This window comes from Rousettus aegyptiacus, unplaced genomic scaffold, assembly GCF_014176215.1.
Source record: "Rousettus aegyptiacus isolate mRouAeg1 unplaced genomic scaffold, mRouAeg1.p scaffold_m13_p_5, whole genome shotgun sequence".
Taxonomy (NCBI): domain Eukaryota; kingdom Metazoa; phylum Chordata; class Mammalia; order Chiroptera; family Pteropodidae; genus Rousettus; species Rousettus aegyptiacus.
Genome location: NW_023416308.1, coordinates 112,073,317 through 112,094,407, shown reverse-complemented (window position 1 = coordinate 112,094,407; position 21,091 = coordinate 112,073,317). Strand labels below are relative to the sequence as shown.

The following is a 21,091-nucleotide window of genomic DNA, read 5'->3' as shown; positions in this document are numbered from 1 at the left end:
TTCACGTCTCATATCGCCCGGCCCCCACCCGGAGCTCCCGGGGACTGGCGCAGAAACTGTGCCACCTAATACTCGGTGGTCAGCGCCGGCTGGGAGATCGGGACCAGAAGCCCCAGGGCGATGGGGAGGTGGGGGGGGGGAAGTGGGGAGGACCGCGGTGAGCAGGCATCTGCACTTGGAATCCGAGGTGGCAGGCGAGCATCGCCTCGTGGCCGTAGGGAGGGAGCCGAGACTCACTTCTCGAAGTTGAAGAGGGGGAAGCGGATGCTGTTCTTGATGAAAATAGTGAAGTTCTCAGCTTCCATCATGACAGGCCTGTGGGGGAGAGCAGGAGGAAGAGGGAGGGGAAACAGGAGGCGCTTTCGCCCCAGGAACCACTGTGTCTGGTGAACGACACCCATTGGGCATGTGGTCACGGCCTCGGGCCTTGAGTCTGAGGGTCAGAGGGAGGGGATGGTGGCAGGAGAGAGGAGCCGGGAAAGATGCTTTCCTGGGGCCACCTTTCCGCCCCAGGTGGACATGACTGGGGGCGCCCACAAGACCCCTGGAAGCTCAGGGATGCAGAGCTGCCCAGAGTGGCAAGGGAGAGCTGGGCCGGGGTCTCTGTCCTCCCGTGTGGCTCCAGTCCTCACATTTCCACCGTGTCGACCTCGGTGGGGCACCAGCCCTGGATCTCACAGGTCCGGAGCTCCGCGCTGTAATTCACGCAGCGGCCAGTGAGGATCCCTGTGATGGTGGGGACACAGGTGCTGGGTGCTTTGCCACGCCCCTTCCCCACCCTCCCCCTCCTCATCAGAGACCCCCCAACACACCCGCGCGCACACACAAACACATGCATATGCACATGGATGTGCACACATGCGCACACGCACGCACACACGTGCACACATAACACGCATGCACACACAAACACATGCATATGCACATGCATACACATGCACACACGCACACATAAACACATGTAAACATGCATGCACACACGTGCACACAGAAACACATACGCACACACAAACACGCGCACGTACACACACGTGCAGGGACCCTGGAGGTGAAGGGGAAGGACAGGCAGGACCTGGGAAGTCCACCTGTGGCACGTTAGCCCCGCAGAGCTCTCCCCTCTTCTCCCCGCCCAGCCCCAGGCCAAGTCAAAGGGAGGTGACAGCCCCAAACTCCGCCACCCGAGGGCCCCCGTCCTCCTGTCCCCCAGTCACGGCCTGCTCTCCTCACGGCCTGCTCTTCCTTGCCTCTGAGGCTTGGCCGTGTGGTTCCTTCTGCCTCGAATGCCCCTTTTAAAGCCCCTCTCTCTCCTGCCACATCCTATCCAGGCTTCAGGGCCCATCTCAAGTGTCACTGTCTCTAGGAAGCCGTTTGGGGCACATCTCTCCCTGCCCTGGCTCCCACAGCACATGCCGCCTCATGCACGCCTGTCTGTCACCGCGATCCCTGGGACCGGGACCCCCTCTGGGGGCAGTAGGCATCTGTAAATGTGGCGGAGGTAGGTGGAATTCTGTCATTCTCTCCTAGGCTGGGCTCTCTGCCACGGGGATGTGCTGCCCTCCAGGGTCCTGATACCACTTTGGGGTTTCACAGGGGTGGGGAAGGGGCTGCACTCACCCCCACCGGGGAAGCGCTGGGGGCCGCACTGGCTGTCTGATGCGCAGCGGTACTTCTCCTCGCTCTGTGGACAGACAGGCCTGCAGGTGGGTGAAGGATCCTGCGCGGATCCTGGGGGAGCCCCTTGGTGCCCACTGCCTCTCCCAACCTGTGGCCTCTGCAGGGTGGAGGTCTTGGGAGGTCCCAGGTCATAATGCCAGGCAGAGGACCTTGGACCTCTGCGCACACCCGTGTCCTCGTCCACGTCCCCAACCCCCAACCCCCAGCCACCAAGGCTCCCACAGTTTCTTCCTTGACTTGCTTTATTCAACCCGCCCCCTCACCTCTGGGCAGAATCCTTGCGTCTGGTTTTCAGTAACAATCATCTTGGTGATGATGACAAACACAGAGGTGCCCTTGGGAGGAGAAGAATGGAGAGAAAAAACACGCAACTGTGCCGCCTGTGAGGCGGGGCTATCGTGCTGTACCTGCTCCACAGGTGAGGAAACCTGGGCGTGGGCGAAGAGGCCTGGCCAAGGTCAGAGGCTAGTAAAGGGCAGAGGTGAAACCACCCACCTGGCCCCTCTTGCTCCCTCTGTGTCATCCTCAATTACAGGACTCGTGACAGAGCCAGTGCTGCACACGGGCGGGCAGGCCCAGGCTGCCCCGGCGCCTTCCAGCTGTTGGGGGGCAGGGAGCTCTGCTTCACTGACGCCACAGATTCTGGTTTGGGGATCCTGTGGGCACCCCCTTTGGCTCATCCCCTCCCCTTCACCCTGCCCAGTGTCTGGGCATCCACACAGCGATTCCGGGGTGGGGGTGGGGGGACCATACCTGGGGTGGGGTCACGTAATCAGACACGTCCATGACTCTGTTGGCATAGCGTCCGAAGCCCTTCACCTTGGTTACCACCGAGGACTCGATGGCCGTGTCTCGCACCTGGTATGCCTTCTCGTACAAGAAAACCCAGCTGGGCAGGAGAGTGGGGATGGACAGCAAGAGAGGAGGGTGTGGGCCCATCAGACTGAAGCCAGGAGGGGACCCCTTCCTGCCCACATGAGGACAATAGAGGCGCCTGGCAGGGGAGGCCCATGCTGGAGGTGCGGGACTCTGAGTGAGTTCTGGCTTGGCTTGGAGTAGTGTGTCTCCCTCTTTCCCCCCCATTTCCGGCTCAAGGAGCATTTTTAGACTTTTTCCCCTCCTAATTGTCCTCCCTCCATGAAATTTGATACTATAGGTACCAGTTTATGTACTATGTGTATATTTGTGCTTTTCACGTAAAAAGAGTGAGATATTTTTCATTCCTCGGGTACCAGTTTTCACCCCTAGAGGGTGATATCACCTCCTCGAGAACACATTGTCATTCCTGCTGTTGACGGAGGCCACCTCTCTGGCAGGCATCCAGAGAAGCAGAGGAACCTAGGCCTCAGACCCTGGGCATCCCAGACTTTGTTCACGTCTGCATCTAAGTGCCAGCGCATAGAAGGTGTCCAATAAACAAGTCAATGAAGGCAGAGTGTCCTCCTGTGCAAGCCTCAGGTGAGAAGGATGGAGGGGCAGCGGCTGAGCCTTTACCTGGCAGGTAAATGGAGCTGGGGTGGAAGAGAGGAGGGGCCTCTAATGATATTCCTTGGATTATGCTGCCACCCAGTGGACATTTACCTGTACTGGCTTCTTCTTGCTGCTTCCAGCCATTACCGGACCATGTGGATCAGGGAGGGACCCTTCCGCTCGTCCAGCCCCACCTTCCTGCCAGACTCTTGCAGCCTTCCCTAGCAGCCAGAAAGGCCTGCAGACAACTCTCCCCTCTGCACTTCTGCGAGGTGCCTGCCTTCCCATCGCAGTCCTCAAAGGCTCAGGCCGCTCTTGGCCCCGGTACCATGGTTCCAGCCGCAGGCGCAGCCCCGTTTGTCCCTGATAGCACACGGGGAGGCTGATGCTGTTGCTGCCCCCATTGTACCGTCGAGAAAACCTCGTCGAACGTGACTGGAGAATGCTGCGCGCTCTCCGGCGGCGTCTGTGGAATCCGGGAGCGCACGTTTGGAAATGCTGGGGTAGGGTCATTTTCTGCACGCTAACCAGGGTGGTGCCAGGTTGGAGAGCCTCAGCAGATGCAGCCGAGGGGAAGGAATTGGAGACGGTGTAGCGCAATGACGACAAAGCTGGGGAGCGGGGCGCGGCCTCGGCTGGGAAGCCGCTGGGGGCAACGCGGCGAGCGGACTGACCTGAGCACATTGTAAGGAGGGAGTTAGGCCCTGGAGCCCAGGACCTTTCTAATCCCAGGGAGTGGCCCACGAGTGGGCATAGGCCTGGGGGGTGGTTCTCAAGGAGAAGCCCAACGCCCACCTTCCAGCTGTGGAGACTCCATCCTTGGGGGTAGGTTGGACTGGATGACCTCTGGGGTCCCCTGAAGTTGGAAAATGCGGAGGGGAGCAGCTCCTTGGGTCATTATGGGGGTCACAGTCACTTGCGGTGTGGGTGCCTGCCCGTCACATTTACCCGGACACAGGCTGCCATTTGCAAGCAGCTACTTGCCAGGTTCTCAGCCAGAGGGTCCAGAGTCACCCCCATCACTGGGGCCTCCCTCACGTGCTTCCCAGCCAGCTCCGGCAGATGGCTCTGAACCTGTCACCTGTTTTATTGCTGCTGCCTTAGAGCAGGCCACGTCCTGATTAATGCCCCATTACGAGCTATTCACATGCTTGTACAACACTCCTCCAAACACCCTGCCTCTGCAGAAAGCCCAAGGAGTGGTGTGTCTTACTTCCCTAGCACTTTTCTTCTTGTTTTTTTTTGGAAGGGGAGGGGTTCCACCAAGGGCTCACAAGTGAGTGTGGCTCACATTGAAATCTCAACTGCCATCTTACGTCCTAGCAGAAGAGACAGGAGCATCCCCGTTACAGAAAACTGCCCCCACAAGCATTTCTAGCTCGTGGCATGGGCCCTGCGGAGGGCCAGGAGGGCGGTCTCGGCCGCAGGCTCTCTGCTCCAAGCTGAGAGTGGACGTCCCAGGCACAGCATGGCGCCTGGAACCTCGGCGTGCCTGGCCGCTGAATGCACACACCTCGTAGTGCTGGTCTGACGAGGTGGTTTCCTGAGGCCCCTCACCCCCAGTCTTTCAGGTCCGGGAACATTTGTGGATGAGAAGCAGAATTCGGATTATTATCATCATATAAGCAGCACAGCGTGCTAAGTGCTGTGTGTAGTAAGGACTCATTGAATCCTTACCACAACCCAACGAGGCGGCTTTGTTACTATCATGCTGCAAATAAGAAAACTGAGGCACAGGGAGGCGTGCTGACTTGGGTTCCGACCCGGGCCGAGCTGTAGGGTCGCCAATCGTGTTCCACAGCTGGGCCTCCCAAACTGGGCCCTCATCCTTAGCCCGCCTGCCCCTGCCTGTCGGTCACCAGGGAAAGCATCTCCTAGCTTAAGAAAGTCTCAGGGGGAAGGGCACAGGGATCAAAGGAACAACGACTAACCAATCTCTTCCCTCCTCCCCTCTTCCTCCGCCCTCCTCCAAAGCTCCTTCTTGTGCCCAGTGGGGAGGAGAAGCCAAGTCTGAATTCTCCCTCAAAGTTAAATAACAGTGGAAGAATTTAGGTGGCCCCACGGGGATGTCATCAAGGCAGCTCGAACTAACGGGGTGCTTCGTTTCCGGAGCAGAGGGGCTGGGTCTGTCCCTCGAGGCCAGGGCGGAGGCAATGGAGCAGGACTGAGCCTTCAATTCTTGGCATTTACTCTGCTGCTGACTTATTTTTTTCTCATGTTCCTGGTTTATTATTTATAGAGCGGAAAGCGGGTGGCAGCTCCTTGGCAGGTGGGATGCGCAGGAAGGAGGCCAGAGCAGCACCCCAGCACCCTCCCGTCCACCCCCAGGAGTCAGGGAGGAGGCTGGGGAGTGGGTGTGAGGGGCGCGTGTGGTATGTGCCGGGGAGAGAGGGGCCTCTCAAGAAGGCGTGAGCTGGGTAGAGGGGGGTGGGGAGGCGTGATGGGGAGTCCGTGGAGTAATAAGGGTCACCATCTATTCCTGAGTCACCCTCAGGCGAGGCCCTGACCTGCCCTCCCCACATCTCCCCGGGAGAGGCATCACTAGTCCCATTTTCCAGATACAGCGACTGAGACTTAGAGACGCAAAGTGACCCGTCTAAGCCCCACCCCCACTTGGTGTCACAGTGAGGCTGCTACCCAGGTGCTTCATGTTCCATGGTGACCCCATGTGCATAGGGCCTTGCAGGGAGGCGCAGGATGGGGGCAGCAGGGTGGCGATGGGGTCAGAGGCACTATTGGCTGCCCCAGGTCCTTCCGATGGACGATGGACGGAGCGTCAGAGGGCTGGGACTGCCCTCTCTGCTTTACAAAGAGGCGGCTTCCTCCAGGAAGGACCTGGAAACTAACCTCAGGCCATACCCTGACCAGCGCCTCCGGGGACTCAGGCCACAGGGATCACCTTCTGCCTCTTCCTCAGGTCCCCACAGGATCCAGAAGAGATTTACTCTTAGGAAGTCTCACTCGACAGAGGAGACTGGATTACCACCTGGGCCCAGGAAAAGGCGATAGGAGAAACACCAGGTAAGTCCTGGCCTTTCTGTGCACCTGGGTGGATAAAGGAAACTAGTGATGAAGTGATGTCAACCACAGATGAGCAGCAGAGGCTAGAGGCAGGGGTGAGAGCATGTATGGAGAAACGCTTGGCTCATGTTACACGTGGCTTAGATAAGGTTGTGCATCTGGTCTACCTGAGAGGCATGCTATGGAAGAGATTCCAGTATTAGCTAAGTATTAACATCACAGCATTAGAAATCCTTTTAAGTTCTATGGAGTCCAAGCCACAGTCGTCTTTGTCCATATGATTACTCTACCTTTAAACACATTTTCCCGCATCCTCTCCTACCTATTCCAGTCCCTTGGGGTATCAGACAGGGGGACCAACCCAACTCAGATCTCAGCAGGTCTGTCCATCTCTCTCAATGTGTGTGTGTGTGTGTGTGTGTGTGTGTGTCTCTCTCTCTCTCTCTCACACACACACACACACACACACACACGTTAAAACTCATCAGTAGCTTGCCATCCATTCCTCTTCCATAAAAAAACCTGCGGGGTTTGAGGTCTGGCCTCCATCTGCGACCCCGCCCCCGTCCTACGTCACCCTTGCCTTTGCTCCCCCTGCTCCAGCCATAAAGACCTTCTTTCCTTCTCCCTATCAGCCAGGCCCTTCCGCTTGGCAGAGCTGGCTTTCTCTGCCTTGGACTCTCTCCCTTCCCTTCTCTCACCCAGGTTGCTCCTACTCACCCTTCAGATCTTGGCTGGGATGTCACATAATGCAGAAAACCTTCCCTCGGTTGCCCGACCAAGTCACATCTCTTTATTCTAGCTGCAATCCTAGCACCGTGCACCTCTTCTTCGAACCCTGAGCCACAGTTGAAATTTTACATTTGTTGGCAGAAATTATTTGATTAACGTCCCTGTCTTGTATTCTGAGCTCCGCGAGGGCGAGGACCCTGTCTGCTTTTGCCCACTGTTCTATTCTTGGTGCACAATGCCTAGCACAAAGAGACGCTCAGCAGAGTTTTGCTAAATTAATGCCAATGGAGTCAGGAAGTCCTAATGGTGTGTGGGCTCACGTGCACAGGGATGGGGCTCGGGCTGTCGGGGTGGGGGGGGCTGGGCTGCAGAGTGCACTGATGTAACTGGAAGGAGCTGCTCTGTGGGGACCTGTCAGGCTGGGAGATGGATGGGGTTGAATATTAAGACGCCAAAGAGCCTCTCGTGCTCGCTCCGGCAGCCCAGGCTCCAGCACCGAGGGTCAGAGTGTCAGGCTGGATCATGATGAGGAAGAGACAAGGGCCGTGGGGGCGCTGAGCAGGCTGCTCCAGGAGCCGGCTGTACCCACCCTCCATCGATCTCCCTCCTGGAGCCAACGAAGCCAGGCCAGGAGTGTGCAGAGGCAGCTTCTGCGCTAACCTGGACCGATGTTCTGTCTGGTGGCTACGCGTAAAAATCACAGCATCACACGTGCACAGGAACATGGAGTGTTTAAGAACCAACTCCAAGCCCGGGCTACGGAGATGCGAACAGGAAACATTTGCACCCGTCATATCTCACAAAACCTCAAACTTGGAAGAGGACTTCAAGGTCATTTAACCCTACCCCAAAGCTTGAGTTCCCTCTCTAACGTCCCCACGAAGAGCCTTGTCTACAACACCGGCCAGACTCTCACCAAGCATGCGGAGCAAAAATCCCTCAATCCGTGTCTACCCACCTGTCCACACACACCCTCTCACAGTATTGAGACCTCCAGGCAAGAAGGCCCCCCACCCCGCCACACGGCTCCAGCCTGCAGCACACAGGATGTCTCCTTTGACTCGCGTGAATTAACTCACGACAGCTGTCAGTGGCTTGCTGTCTCTCACACACAGACCCATTGTCTCACGGAACCGCGTGAGACTAGAGACCTGCACACCGGGAAAGGAAACCGCGGAGCTTTCGGCCCGGTGTCCACCAGGGTGTGCGAAGGACCATGAGAAGGACAGAAGCTGTGTTTTCTACTGGCCGTTGTGTGGTCCATGGCTCTTTGTGCTTGTGTGTGTGTGTGGGGGGGAGGGGGTGGTGCCTCCAAAAGGTGGGGGCCGAGAGGGGTGTTCAGACCTCACTGCCCCCTAAGCATCTCCCAGGGTGGGTATATGGTACAAAGTCAGGTAGAAGTAGGGAGTTTACGCTCTCTGACAAAGGGGGGTGTTTCCGGCTTCTTGCGGAGGGACGGATGCCGCACCATGTTCAGAAAAGCCACTTTCCTCCTCAATGGCTCTTCCCTTGAGTGTTATTGGTGCCTGTGTTGCTCCCTCCCTCCCAAGGGGCAGACCCCCTGCTTTGTCCTACCCTCCAAGAGCAAGGGCTTCTTGCCTCTCCCCACACCAGGAGGGGACCCCTCATTCTAAAGCAGATTCCCTCCCCCAGCTGGCCCTCCTTACAACCCCACAATCAACCAGTCTCTGGCTCCCTTGTTTCAGTGCCTTCCCGTCCTCTTTCCTGTAATCCCTTATCTTTTTGAGACCCCAAAGAGTTGCCTGAGGTGAATGGGGAGATGCGTGTGTGGGAGTCTGTCTGCCCTCTGGTTGGGGGTGGGGATGAGAGAAAGGAGAGGGGAGATGGTCACCTAGGACCGCTCTTGGTGGAGGGTAGTGCCAGGCGAGGACTCCCCTTGAACTGTGTGCCTACAGGCCACTCTCCGACTGCAGAGGATTTACTTGGAGAAAGAACTCAGCTCAGGACCAGAAACCCCGTCCCCCATGGGGACCGCAGAGGCCAGTCCTCGGGACGCGGCTCCAGAATAGACAGTTTTCCCCAAGAGAGAAGCAGCTTAGGAAGCTGGACAGCAACTGAGGGGAGAAGGGGTTGAGGACGCCGGGCAGCCCTCCCCTCCTGAGACCTGAAGGGCCACAGACTCACCCCACAAAGTAGGAGATGATCAGAAGCTGAACTGCTCGATTGATGATCCCAATGGTCCAGCTCTTCACAACCACCGACTTAGTGGTCTCGTAGGTGAAGAAATCTGAAATGCAGTTCATGTTGAGTATTCAAGGGCCACTCAGAAGGGACTAAATTGTGGCCTCAGGAAGGAGAGGTCCTCAGACACAGAGACAGAGATCAAGGCCTAGAGGGGGCAGCTTAGAGGGGACCGAGGAATGGGAGCCTATTCCTTTAAGTCAGGCAACCCTAGCCCAGTGCTCAGGCTCTCTGCTCTTGACACTCTGGGCTGCCAAGAGTCCAAGGCCAGGGCGGGGGACCCCTTTTTGTTGTCTCCACCCCACTCCCCTGTGATGTCACAGCAGGGGTGGGGTCTCCAATCCCAGGCTCCTGATTGCCTGGGATCCAGCTGGCTAGGGCCCTCTGGGATTCATGTTTTATCCGCACTCTGTTTACCATTTCTGTTCCGTTCTCATTCTCGTATGCAGCATCTTCATCTCAGCTCACCAGCTGCTTTATGCTCGCCTTAAAGCCCCTTGCAGGGCCCCATCCCCCAGCCACCTAATAGCCTGCCTGATCTGAGTACTCCCTTCATTCCCGTCTTCCTAAAGCCACTTAATTCTCCAGCCATCCCCTCCCTTCCCAAGTTGCCTCCAATAGTATGGGGCGGGGGAGGGGTCTCGACCATTTCTCTTGGTCTCCTGGAGTAGGGGGGTGGGTTGAGTAAAGAGTCACAGTTCATATTTCTAACTCAAATTGGCAGCGGCTGAAAAGCTACCTGTGGCATAGCGTTATCACATTGTTGTTTTTTTTTTTTTTGGCTGTGTTTTTGTCTAATTGTCAGTTTACTTATCTGAATCATTTGTTAGATTACATGCTCTTAGAACACTGGTGCTGTTCCCATCTTGTTCGCTAGTTTCCTCAAATCCTAGAACTTCGTTGGCCTCAATACACATGAATCAAATCCAGTTGATTTTATGTTGCTAGATAGTATTACAATAGCCATTGCTTAGAGGTTAAAGCCATGAGTTCAGGGAATGGCGCGTTCCTGCTTTCTCTTGTCTTAGGACTCAGTAAGTAAGCTGGTGTAACCCATTTAAGTCAGATTGTCAGAGAAATCTCGACTTTAAATATTCTGTCCTAATGTCTTCGCATAGGACACATATTATCAATTGTTCCGAACGTAGAGTCGCTGTGCTGATGACAGAATGGACTGGCGAAAGGGAATTTGGGTTCCAGTCTCCATCTTTGTTGCCAACTCGCAGAGAGCCCGGGCAACTCCTCTTTGGGGCTCAGTTTTCCCACCTGCAGAAAGAGGTTGGAGTAGACAAACTCCAACGCCTCTTCCAGGTCTGGCCTCCCTTGATTTTGCAAGATGCATCCTAGCACTATATACAGCGGCACGGCTTTGACAGTCCCGGGCTGATGTGGTTTCGAATCAGTTCTGGCTCCAAGGTGAATCTGATACTAACACCTGAACTTGATACTGCCATTTGCCAGCCTCCTTCAGGCCACTCATACATTGCCGTTAAAGACCCGAGGTTTTTGGATGCAGACAGCGAACTCATTTCCAAAAGGATACGATCCCCAGTGACAGGGAGAGCAGGGCAGCCACAACGACACTGACACACACATTCTCTTCTCAGGCAGTCGGAGGGGTCATTTCTTTCCAGAACTCTAAATATTTTTCTTTTTTGTCTCACGGATGTCTTTCCGCTCCACAGAAACCACTATCGTCGTGCAGGAGAGAGGGACCCACATGAATACCACACACATTCACACACGCGTCTGTGGAAAGGCTGATGAAAGAAAACCACACGATTTCTCTTTAGAACTTAGTCCTCCACTGAAAAAGTGTCTGTAATGTTTAAAGAGCCCTACGCGTTCCCATTTCTCAGAGTCCATGCGGGTGGGACTTCCTCACTGCCCGGCTGCCCTCAGGTCCTCCAGAGCCGCGGACGCTCTATGTGACCGCCTCGTAGGCGGGCCGGGCTCGCGCCTCTCTAGCCGGCTCATGCTCTCTATGGTCCGGGGGGAAACAGCTTCCGGTGGCGGGACGCTGGGCTGCGCACGCGGGAAAAAGGTTCCCTGGTGTCCCCCTCCCCATCCCCTGTGTCCCCGCCCCCCTCCCCCGCGTCCCCCAGCGAGCCCACCCTCCGCACTCGGGCCATCGGAAAGGCTGCTGCTTGAGGAGGTAGGTGGTCGCCGTCCCCGTGGCCCAGGAGGGCGCGTGTCCCCCCCGTCCCCCGTGGGACGCTCGAGATGGACCGTTCCGCGTTCGAATCCGCAGGCTGCGGGCGAATCCATTTTAGGGGGAGGGGGGAAACCGTGGGTCTGGGGCCGTGGCAGAGTGGGAGCGCCGAGAGGGAAACCCTGCACTCCTGAGCTGGGTTGGCGCGCGGGCGAAGTGCGGCCTCCGGGCAGGCCCTGGGGTACCGCTGCTCGTTGCCATGGCGCCAGGTGGAGTGCCTAGAGCCTGCGTCTGGTTAGGGTGTAAGCGCTACTCCAGGCCCGGTTTTGTAGCCGGGGCTGGGCCTGGCCCTGGCCCTGGCCCCTGCCCCTGGATCTCTGCGGAGCCTGCCTGTAGGCTCCCAGGCGGAGGAGATCCCGAGACATCCCGGGCGCAGCCACAGGTTGCCACCTGGCCCCATCCGTGTGCTGAGTGAGGTGTTGTCTTTCACGCTTCTCTGTTTCCCTCTTGAATTCAGATTCCCAGCGTGCTGAGTAACTATCTGCACCGCCATCCAGGAGTTGGGGCCCAGCTCACAGTTGAGGCCAAAGGGGCAGGTCAGCATGGCAGAAACGCTGGAGTTTAACGACATCTACCAGGAGGTGAAAGGCTCCATGGTAAGAAGGGCTTGGGCTTTTAATACAGGTCGAGAGAGGGGAAGGGCGTAGACTTTTTGCCAGGCAACAAGAGTTTGCTTGGATGATGTTGCCACTTTGGAAAAGGAGAGTATAATGTATACCTGGTGTTTCCCCAGCAAAGGGCAGTAGCGAGAGAGTACTGGAGTTATAGGACCTCAAGAGTTTATAGGGACCATACCTGCGGCTCATTCCCAAATCTCTAAACAGAGGACCTGCAAAGGTTCTGAATGCCAGGGCCAGGATTAGAATCCAGACTTTCTGGCTACTTGTCCCTTCTTAGTGGCCCTCACCATTTCAGCTGTAGCTCCTGCATTGACATTGGGCTAGCCTAGGATAGGAGTTGGGCGGGGCCGTGCCCAGTATGCACTGTGTACGTCCCTGTGCATTTAGGGCTGTTTTTCTAACAGAATGATGGTCGGCTGAGGTTGAGCCGCCAGGGCATCATCTTCAAGAACAGTAAGACGGGCAAAGTGGACAACATCCAGGCGGGGGAGTTGACGGAAGGCATCTGGCGCCGCGTGGCTCTGGGCCATGGACTTAAACTGCTTACGAAGAATGGCCATGTCTACAAGTACGATGGCTTCCGAGAGTCGGTGAGATGTCCTGGTGCCATAACCTCCACTTAATGGTGCCATCTCGTTTAATATTAATCTTCTAGAGAGGGTTGGGGCTCCTTCCTCTGCTAACCATGTGATTGCCAGTTTGGACTCTATAGAGCAGGGCCATTGAGGCCATTAAGCAATCAGTGTTCAGTTTTGGGTGTCAGAGTCTCGGGTGTGTCTTCATGCCTTGACTCTGGAAGGTTTTCTACCATTTTGATTTTTTGGTGATTTCTGCTTGTTGCCTTTTTCCAGGTTCATAGTTTTAGCTTGATACTTTAGTTTGGGTTTTGTTTTCTTATTTTGAACTACTTGAGTTAAAGACTACTTCACTTGGATTTATGCTTTCTTTAAAGCAATACCTATACAAAGTCCGAAAGCATTGTGAGGCCATAGCCAGAAATTGTCAGTTCTTTATTTTACTCTTCCCTCAGCCTGAGTTCCGGTGCCCAGAAACAGCCTCTTTCAACATCCTTTTAAACAGTTTTATAGCTGAGACTCTTAAGTCAACATGGATTTCTGATAAAAGGTATATTAGGGCAGCTTCTCAGAAACAGATAATCGTAGAACATTCAAGTTTATGTTAAAACCACTGGGGTTTACTGGGATTGCTTTCTCTGCTTCACTTATAGGAGTTTGAGAAACTCTCCGATTTTTTCAAAACTCACTATCGTCTTGATCTCATGGAGAAGGACCTCTGTGTGAAGGGCTGGAACTGGGGGACAGTGAAGTTTGGTGGTGAGTCTGGGGAAAGGCTGAGGTTTGGGGAGAAGGTGGGATGAAGGGTTTCAGCCTTTAACTTGTTTTGTTCTCTTTCCGTCACTGCCTCTGATTTCCTATCAGTTTGTAATTCATCAACATTTTCATTGCGGGCCAGCAGTGTTTTAGGCACTGTGCCTGGTCTTGAGGTTACAGTACAAGCAAAGTGCCCTGTCCTCAGGGACCTGCAGTCTGGTGGGAACATGCTTTATGCAGACTCGAGTTTCTGGAGAAGCTTGACAGCTTTTTCCTTACAGGGCAGCTGCTTTCCTTTGACATTGGTGACCAACCTGTCTTCGAGATACCTCTCAGCAACGTGTCCCAGTGCACCACAGGCAAAAACGAGGTGACACTGGAGTTCCACCAGAATGATGACGCAGAGGTTTCTCTCATGGAGGTGCGCTTCTACGTACCTCCCACCCAGGAGGATGGCGTGGACCCCGTTGAGGTGAGATCTCCTCCGGTCGCCTTGGGAGCAGATGGTGCTGAGCAGGCCCCACCTGGTCCAGGAGTAAGATCCCTGCCACTCAGTGACCAGTGTGTGCTTTCGCAGGCCTTTGCCCAGAACGTGCTGTCTAAGGCAGATGTGATCCAGGCCACTGGAGACGCCATCTGTATCTTCCGGGAGCTGCAGTGTCTGACCCCCCGAGGCCGATATGACATTCGGATCTACCCCACCTTTCTGCACCTGCATGGCAAGACCTTTGACTACAAGATACCCTACACCACGGTGCTGCGTCTCTTTTTGCTGCCCCATAAGGACCAGCGCCAGATGTTCTTTGTGGTAAGCGGAAACCACTGGGGATGGGTTGTCCTGGGTTTTGCCTGAGTCTTTCGTGGACAGTCTCTGGAGCTTAATCAGCAGGTTCTCGCGGAGCATCGCCTGATGCTAAGCCTTGTCGGCTCTTCCTTGCCAGATCAGCCTGGATCCCCCCATCAAGCAGGGCCAGACCCGTTACCACTTCCTGATTCTTCTCTTCTCCAAGGATGAGGACATTTCTTTGACTCTCAACATGAACGAGTGAGTGTCTCTCTGGACTCATAGCCTGCCAGGTCCAGGCAGGAGACAGGTGTGTATTAGGAGGAAGCACTGCTCATGACCTCATCTTCTTCTGTCGTAGGGAAGAGGTGGAGAAGCGCTTTGAGGGGCGGCTCACCAAGAACATGTCGGGATCCCTCTATGAGATGGTCAGCCGGGTCATGAAAGCGCTGGTGAACCGCAAGATCACGGTCCCAGGCAACTTCCAAGGGTGAGCGCAGGCCCCAGGGTCCTGGCCTGTGGGGCCGGGCTGTGCCGAGTCTGCTCGGTGAACCCGCTTGGATGGGAGTGCAGTTTCCGAGGCCTGGTTGGGTCCTGTCTTGATGGTGTCACTTGCTTCTGTCCGAGCAGCTTAGTGAGGTTCACTCACTTGAGGTCCTGAGCACACCTGTGTTGCTCCCGGTGGTGTGCCCTGTGGCGCTGCCACCTGCTGCTGAGGTGAGCACTGACTGGGCTCCCCGTGTCCTCCACCAGGCACTCCGGGGCCCAGTGCATCACCTGTTCCTACAAGGCGAGCTCAGGACTACTGTACCCACTGGAGCGGGGCTTCATCTATGTCCACAAGCCACCTGTGCACATCCGCTTTGACGAGATCTCCTTTGTCAACTTCGCCCGTGGCACTACCACCACACGTTCCTTTGACTTTGAAATCGAGACCAAGCAGGGCACTCAGTACACCTTCAGTAGCATCGAGAGGTGAGAGCCTCCCTCCGTCACTTCCTGGGCATTCCGGTCCTGACCTAGCCTCGACCAGGAGGCCTGGCATGACCCGCGGCCCTCTCCAGGGCTGCGACTCATCCCTGACTTCAAGCCTTGAGCAGAGTTTTTCTCTTGCTTCCCTGGGACGTGGTGCTCCTCTGAATGCTCAGCCTTTGGAAGCCTTTTCATCACCTTTTTTCTGTCCTTGAGAAATTGTTTTCCACATTATGAAAGCTCTGGGTCCAGTAGCCCTCCTCCTCCTCCACTCCCCCCAAGATGGAAATGCTATCTCTCTCTCTCTTCCCGGAATGAGCTTGGTGTCCGGGAATACAGCAGCTAATGTTTATCGAGTACTCACCATGGGCTAAACGTTTTACAAACATCTTCACGCTTAACTGTTACAGCAACCCTGTGAAGTATGAAATGCAAACCAGTAAAAGGACGAAAAATCCCCTCCTGCAACATCCCCTCCTTGCTTTGCACGTATTTGGTTACTAGGCACACACCTCTCCCCACCTTTCCTTCCTGGAGCTCGAGAGCCGTGCAGGTTCCTCTTTCAAGACTATACCTGACTCTGCTGCTGTTCTGCGAGGGTCTCTGAGCTGTTGGGTTGGATGATGTGGTCAGGCTCTCCAGGCCCCACAGTCTGCCTTGGCCCATGGGTGTCAGAACAGCATGCAGTCCTCCTCTCATCGGCCTGCCCGTCCCGTAACACGGTGCATCTCCCTTCACAGGGAGGAGTATGGGAAGCTGTTTGATTTTGTCAACGTGAAAAAACTCAACATCAAAAACCGCGGATTGAAAGAGGTACCTCTGAGTGTGGAAGAGATGAGCCTCTCTCCCGTTCTTTCAGTTTTGGGGAAGGGCAGGGATTTTTCTGGCTTCTTTTTCACTCTCTTTTCTCTTCTTATCCTTATAGAAAAAAGAGGTGCGTGTGACCCTTCCCCACCTCCTGGTGCAGGTTTCCTCAGCATGACCTTAGATCAGTCTTTGCAGCCCCTCAGGAGCCCCCAGTGGGGCTGGGAGAGGGAGGGGCTTGGACTAACCTAGTTTGCAGGAAGGCCTTGTGGGCCCTGCACATTGGCTGCGTGTGGACAGTCCAGCCCCAGGGTCTTCTGGGAGCTGCTGGTCTGATCTTGACTCACGGGCATGGGCGAGTGCTTTCGAGTGTGCGGGCTTCTGGGCCAGGGCAGGTCGGCCTTCACGCCCATCTCTTCCCTGACGGCTAGGGCATGAACCCAAGCTATGACGATTATGCCGACTCTGATGAAGATCAGCATGACGCCTACTTGGAGCGGATGAAGGAAGAGGGCAAGATCCGGGAAGAGAACGCCAACGACAGCAGCGACGACTCAGGAGAAGAAACCGGTGGGCCCGCGTTGGCAGTGCTGGGGCACGGGGGCGGTCGGACTCCTCCCTGGGCCTGGGCCGGGCTCAGCCAGGGGCCAGAGCCGGGCATCTGGGTGAGGGGGCGGGATTTCCGTGGAGCAGCGCTGATGCATGTTGGTTCTTTTTCAGATGAGTCATTCAACCCAGGTGAAGAGGAGGAAGATGTGGCAGAGGAGTGAGTTTTGGTTCCATCTCATGGGGGTGAGGTGGTGGCCTGTGAGCTTAAGAGACCAGAGATTTATGGATGTATTTTGTATCCCAGCATAAGCTACTGACCCAGGGTGGGAAAATGATCTCCAACGAGGGGATAGATGTAAATGTTTCAAAAATCATCAAAGGCTTTGTAAGCGCAAGACCTGTCGTGAAAGCCAGAAAAGCAGTGGGGAGAGACGGGATGAGAGCCACCACTGCCACTCGCCAGCTGAGCCCTTAGGTCAGTCTTCGACTCAGCTTTTCATGTGTGAAACAATAGTAGTGCCCCTGTGCCGTATCGGTCAATGCTCATGGCCAGTGTCAGAGATGTGAGTCAAATGGACTAGCCTTAAAGGGAGTTTTGTGGGTTCACCTAACTGGAGAGCCCAGGGATATAACTGGCTTCCGGCACCTGGATCAAGGTGCTCAAAAGCTGTGGGGAATCTTTGTCTCTTCTGATTTCCTTATTTTTAGGTAGGTTTGCCCCATGTGGTGCCACATGGTCTGGGTGGGCTTACTCCTGCTGGTGCGCCATGCAGGCATGCCTCTGCTCCCAGAGCAGCAGTAAGCAGTGTGGTCACACGGCCCTTTCCGAGGCTGAGTTACAAGGACGAGCTCTGATGGGCTGGAACTGGCCATGTGCCCACCCTTAATGGCTTGCAGTTGTGTGAGCCCCTCTTAAATGGGGCATGGTGCTTCCCAACAGAAAATTGGGACTCTTAATCCAGAAGAATTTGGAATAAATTCTGGGCAGGAAAAAAAATCTACAGGAGTCCACTGCTTCTGCTTCCTGCATGCCTACTCGTCATGAGTCAGTGTGTAAAGGCTTGTGAAAACGCCTTGAAGATTTCGGCACCATGCAGGTCTAGGCAGCTCTGTGTGCTGACGGGTTGTGTGCGTATTGGACAGGACTGTTAATTATGTGGGTATGTACTGGGTCGGACTGGTGTTGGTTTTCCCCACTTTTTATGGAAACTCTCTTTATCAGAGAGGGTCTACAGGGGTAGGGTAAGATGATTAACCCCAAGGAAGTGGTGAAGTGGACTTGGCACGCTGGCGAGACAGAGTTTGTCCCAGGGAGTGTGGTTGGAGTAGGACTTCGGTTAGGCCGAGAGCAGGGAAAGCGATGGAGCCCATTTGCTTTTCTTTGATTGCTTCACCAGATTATCCATTGCTATGGCTGAGTTGGAGAGGGCATGGTGAAGCCCCCTCAGCAAAGGAGAGGAGGCAGAGTTGGGGATGATGGCTCTGTCCTGTGGCCCTCCCACCCTCCTTTCTGGGCAGGTGTCTTTGGACTCATTTCCTGTTCTGAGGCTGTGGGGTGCCATCTTCCCTCCCTGAGTCTAAGCCCCTCTCTCTCTCTCCTTGGCAGGTTTGATAGCAATGCCTCTGCCAGCTCCTCCAGTAATGAAGGGGACAGTGACCGGGATGAGAAGAAACGGAAACAGCTTAAAAAGGCCAAGATGGCCAAGGATCGCAAGAGCCGCAAGAAGCCTATGGAGGTATGGCCTCTCCTCTGAAAGGGACTGCCCTGGGGAGCCGTTCTCTGTGCTCTCCTGTCTGCCACCAGTGGGGCCTGTGGCTCGGTCCTCCTGGGGCTGCGTTTTGTAGCCAGTGATTAAGGCCTTCAGAAGTATTTTCTTGGAAATGTTTCTCTCTGGTCCTTGAGATAATTATCTTCTGGAAGATCTGAATTAGAAGACGGGCTTCTTTTGTCTCAGGGGCCCTAAGAAGGGGACCTGTCATGAGCTAAGCACTGGGGTGCAGAGGGGAGGCATGGTCCCTGCCCTTAGGGAGCTCTTGGTCTAGGTCGATGTCTTCTCCATCTTGTCCCTTGATCCAAATAATTTCTTTGGGAGAACGTGGGGGTCTGTCGGGGTATAGATGGCTAAAGATATTTGGGTTCTCACGTAGGTAAAGAAAGGCAAAGACCCCAACGCCCCCAAGAGACCCATGTCTGCCTACATGCTGTGGCTCAATGCCAGCCGAGAGAAGATCAAGTCAGACCATCCCGGCATCAGTATCACAGATCTTTCCAAGAAGGCAGGCGAGATCTGGAAGGGAATGTCCAAAGAGAAGAAAGAGGTGAGTAGCAGCCTGGATGCGGGTTGTGAATCATGTAACTGATAGAGGGGGTGGCGGGGGGGAGCATTGGTGGAACTTTGTAGATTTTGCGTGTGTTGGGAGAGATCTCATTCTCTGTTCCGTGTGTGTGTGTGTGTGTGTGTGTGTGTGTGTGTGTGTACATGTGCATGTGTGTCAGGAGTGGGATCGCAAAGCGGAGGATGCCAGGAGGGACTATGAAAAAGCCATGAAAGAATATGAAGGGGGCCGGGGCGAGTCTTCTAAGAGGTGAGTGCTGGGAACAGCGCGGCCCGGTAACTGCTTTCTGGGCAGACGTTTTTGCAGGTCTGGGTTGAGAACTGGGGTGTTAATAGAGATGCCTCTGACGGCAGGAGGGCAGTGCTTCTCACATCTGGGTAGGCAGTTACCCGAGTATGGGTAATGTGCTAAGGGATTCCTGGTCACTGGACAAATATGGCCTATTTTTCTAGAGAGTCAATTTTATTTGAAGGTATGGGGTAATTAAAAAACATGTTGTTATGGTGTTAATTCACATGAATTTTTAAAGATAAAGCAAGAGATGGTAAGCTTTGCATATGACCAGGCTATGACTTCTGATTTTTCTGGTTATTCACTTGTGATGCTCTCACTTGGGGCTGACATGGCTGGCTATTGACATTGATAGTGACATGGACAATGTGGCTGGGACTGGGTAAGGAAGGCCCTGTTAAAGCTGGGGGTGATTTGGCCTCGATGATGGGGGTACCTAAAGGCCTAGCCCCTTTCCCTCTTGCTAATATAGGGATAAGTCAAAGAAGAAGAAGAAAGTAAAGGTAAAGATGGAAAAGAAGTCAACGCCCTCCAGGGGCTCGTCGTCATCCAAGTCATCGTCAAGGCAGCTCAGTGAGAGCTTCAAGAGCAAAGAGTTTGTGTCCAGCGATGAGAGCTCTTCAGGAGAGAACAAGAGCAAAAAGAAGAGAAGGCGGAGTGAGGTACAGCAGGAGTTTGGGGGCTGTGGGGCCTGGAAGGGTGAGGGGCATCTGAGTCAGTAGTGGGGGTGGCAGCAGATGGGCCAGGGGTTGTGGTTGGTTCTTAAGAGTAATGGGATGGAGTGGATAGGTAGAATCCTGGGGTTCTAAAGAATATAGTGGTGGGTTTGGGGAGGCGGTAGGGAATTGGGGGCCCTTCACCACTGAAAAGTAGGTAGGAGGGCAACCAGGACTCTAAACTTTTGTCCTAAAGAGACATTTGGTTTTCAGGACTCTGAAGAAGAGGAACTAGCCAGCACTCCCCCCAGCTCGGAAGATTCGGCGTCGGGATCTGATGAATAGAGAGGAGGAAAATTCTCTTTCCTTGGCTTTGCCCTGTCACACCCCCAGTCTCCCCACTCGCGTTTTGGTACCAGTTTCTCCCCATATGAAATGTAGTCTCTGGATTCTGTGCCATCCGAACAAGCTTTCCTGGTGATATGCACTTGGCTGGGATAGCAGGGGAGGCGTCTTACTTGGCTGCTGATTCACAAGGATGCCTCTTTATAATTTGGGGAGAGATTGGGTGGGAGGCAGGGCAGTGCAGGATCCAAATCCTTGTCCTACTTTCCCAACCTTGGGGATATAGCTGCTTCTTGTCCTATTCAAGTTACTGCAGCAGGGGTCATAGGTCAGGCCTGTAGCTCCTTACTGGGGCCTATTTCTACTTTTATTTTGTATTTCCGGTCTGTGAAAATCAACATTTAATAAAGGGAACTGACTTTGGAAACCATGTCCTCATGCCTTATCTCTAGCCCTGTATTGTGCCCACTTTTCTTGGTAGTGTTTACCACACGGCTCTGACTGGGCAGGGACTTGCTGGCCAGCCGGGAAGCAAGCCTCCAGGTACATCCTGTGCTGTTCCCAGCTGGACGAGCATTGGTTTTCACCCTCCTTTGCCGGGATGGGCCACCTGAGAATCTAGAAATGAGAGTTGATCTGATTAGGAAGTCTCTCTCACAGTTCCACTCCATTAGCTAAGCTAAGGGGAGGCAGCCACTGGCTCCATCTTTAATCACCTATGAGCCAAGGGTCTTCCAAGGCTTTAGATAATAGAATCACGATTGATTGGCCTCTCTGCAACCAGGAGAATGGAAACCTGATCCTGGAGAGTTAGAATGAGCGGTGGAGGGTGGGGGTGCAGTGCCATGGTGCAGGAAAGGTAGGTGTATGGGTGAAGTGCTTTTTATGGGAGGAAAGGAATGTATCAGATTTTGAGGTCAGGAAGGATTTATATCTGGGAAGGGGGTTATAACAGGAGATAAGGAGGATTAGTGAAAAAAATAGTTTCCAGTCTCCCTCACAGTGGCTCTACATCTGATTTTATACACGTGGGATGGCCACGTTGCATAGTCTCTCAGGTGTTTGCCACAGGAAGCCTCTCCAGTCCGCCA

At 54.6% G+C, this 21,091-nt stretch overlaps 2 protein-coding genes across 5 annotated transcripts in view; one reads left to right on the top strand and one right to left on the bottom strand.

Annotated features, from left to right (window-relative positions):
• Positions 1-11,063, bottom strand: part of P2RX3 (purinergic receptor P2X 3) — a 28,567-nt gene extending 17,504 nt beyond the window's left edge. Inside the window, exons 1-7 of one of the 3 annotated variants that reach the window (XM_036220409.1) lie at positions 9,517-11,063; positions 9,043-9,145; positions 2,428-3,610; positions 1,938-2,009; positions 1,615-1,678; positions 633-726; positions 238-315 (exon numbers count right to left, since the gene is read on the bottom strand). In XM_036220409.1, the coding sequence (XP_036076302.1) occupies positions 238-315; positions 633-726; positions 1,615-1,678; positions 1,938-2,009; positions 2,428-2,775 (656 nt within the window). In that variant the 5' untranslated portion in view covers positions 2,776-3,610; positions 9,043-9,145; positions 9,517-11,063. The other 2 variants (XM_036220410.1, XM_016160055.2) reach the window with 2 other exon arrangements.
• A 39-nt stretch (positions 11,064-11,102) lies between these two features.
• Positions 11,103-20,430, top strand: SSRP1 (structure specific recognition protein 1). 2 transcript variants are annotated; one of them, XM_016160060.2, is made up of 17 exons: positions 11,103-11,254; positions 11,769-11,907; positions 12,336-12,521; positions 13,160-13,265; positions 13,544-13,734; positions 13,840-14,070; positions 14,204-14,307; positions 14,408-14,536; positions 14,800-15,021; positions 15,759-15,831; positions 16,254-16,392; positions 16,543-16,588; positions 17,978-18,107; positions 18,520-18,690; positions 18,869-18,957; positions 19,472-19,661; positions 19,929-20,430. In XM_016160060.2, exons 2-17 carry the CDS (start codon positions 11,854-11,856, stop codon positions 19,998-20,000), a joined length of 2,133 nt encoding a protein of 710 aa, XP_016015546.1. In that variant the 5' UTR covers positions 11,103-11,254; positions 11,769-11,853; the 3' UTR covers positions 20,001-20,430. The 2 variants fall into 2 exon arrangements, with proteins under 2 accessions (XP_016015546.1, XP_036076301.1); XM_036220408.1 differs by lacking the exon at positions 11,103-11,254 and having other exon boundaries at positions 11,762-11,907.
• The last annotated feature ends 661 nt before the right edge of the window (positions 20,431-21,091 follow it).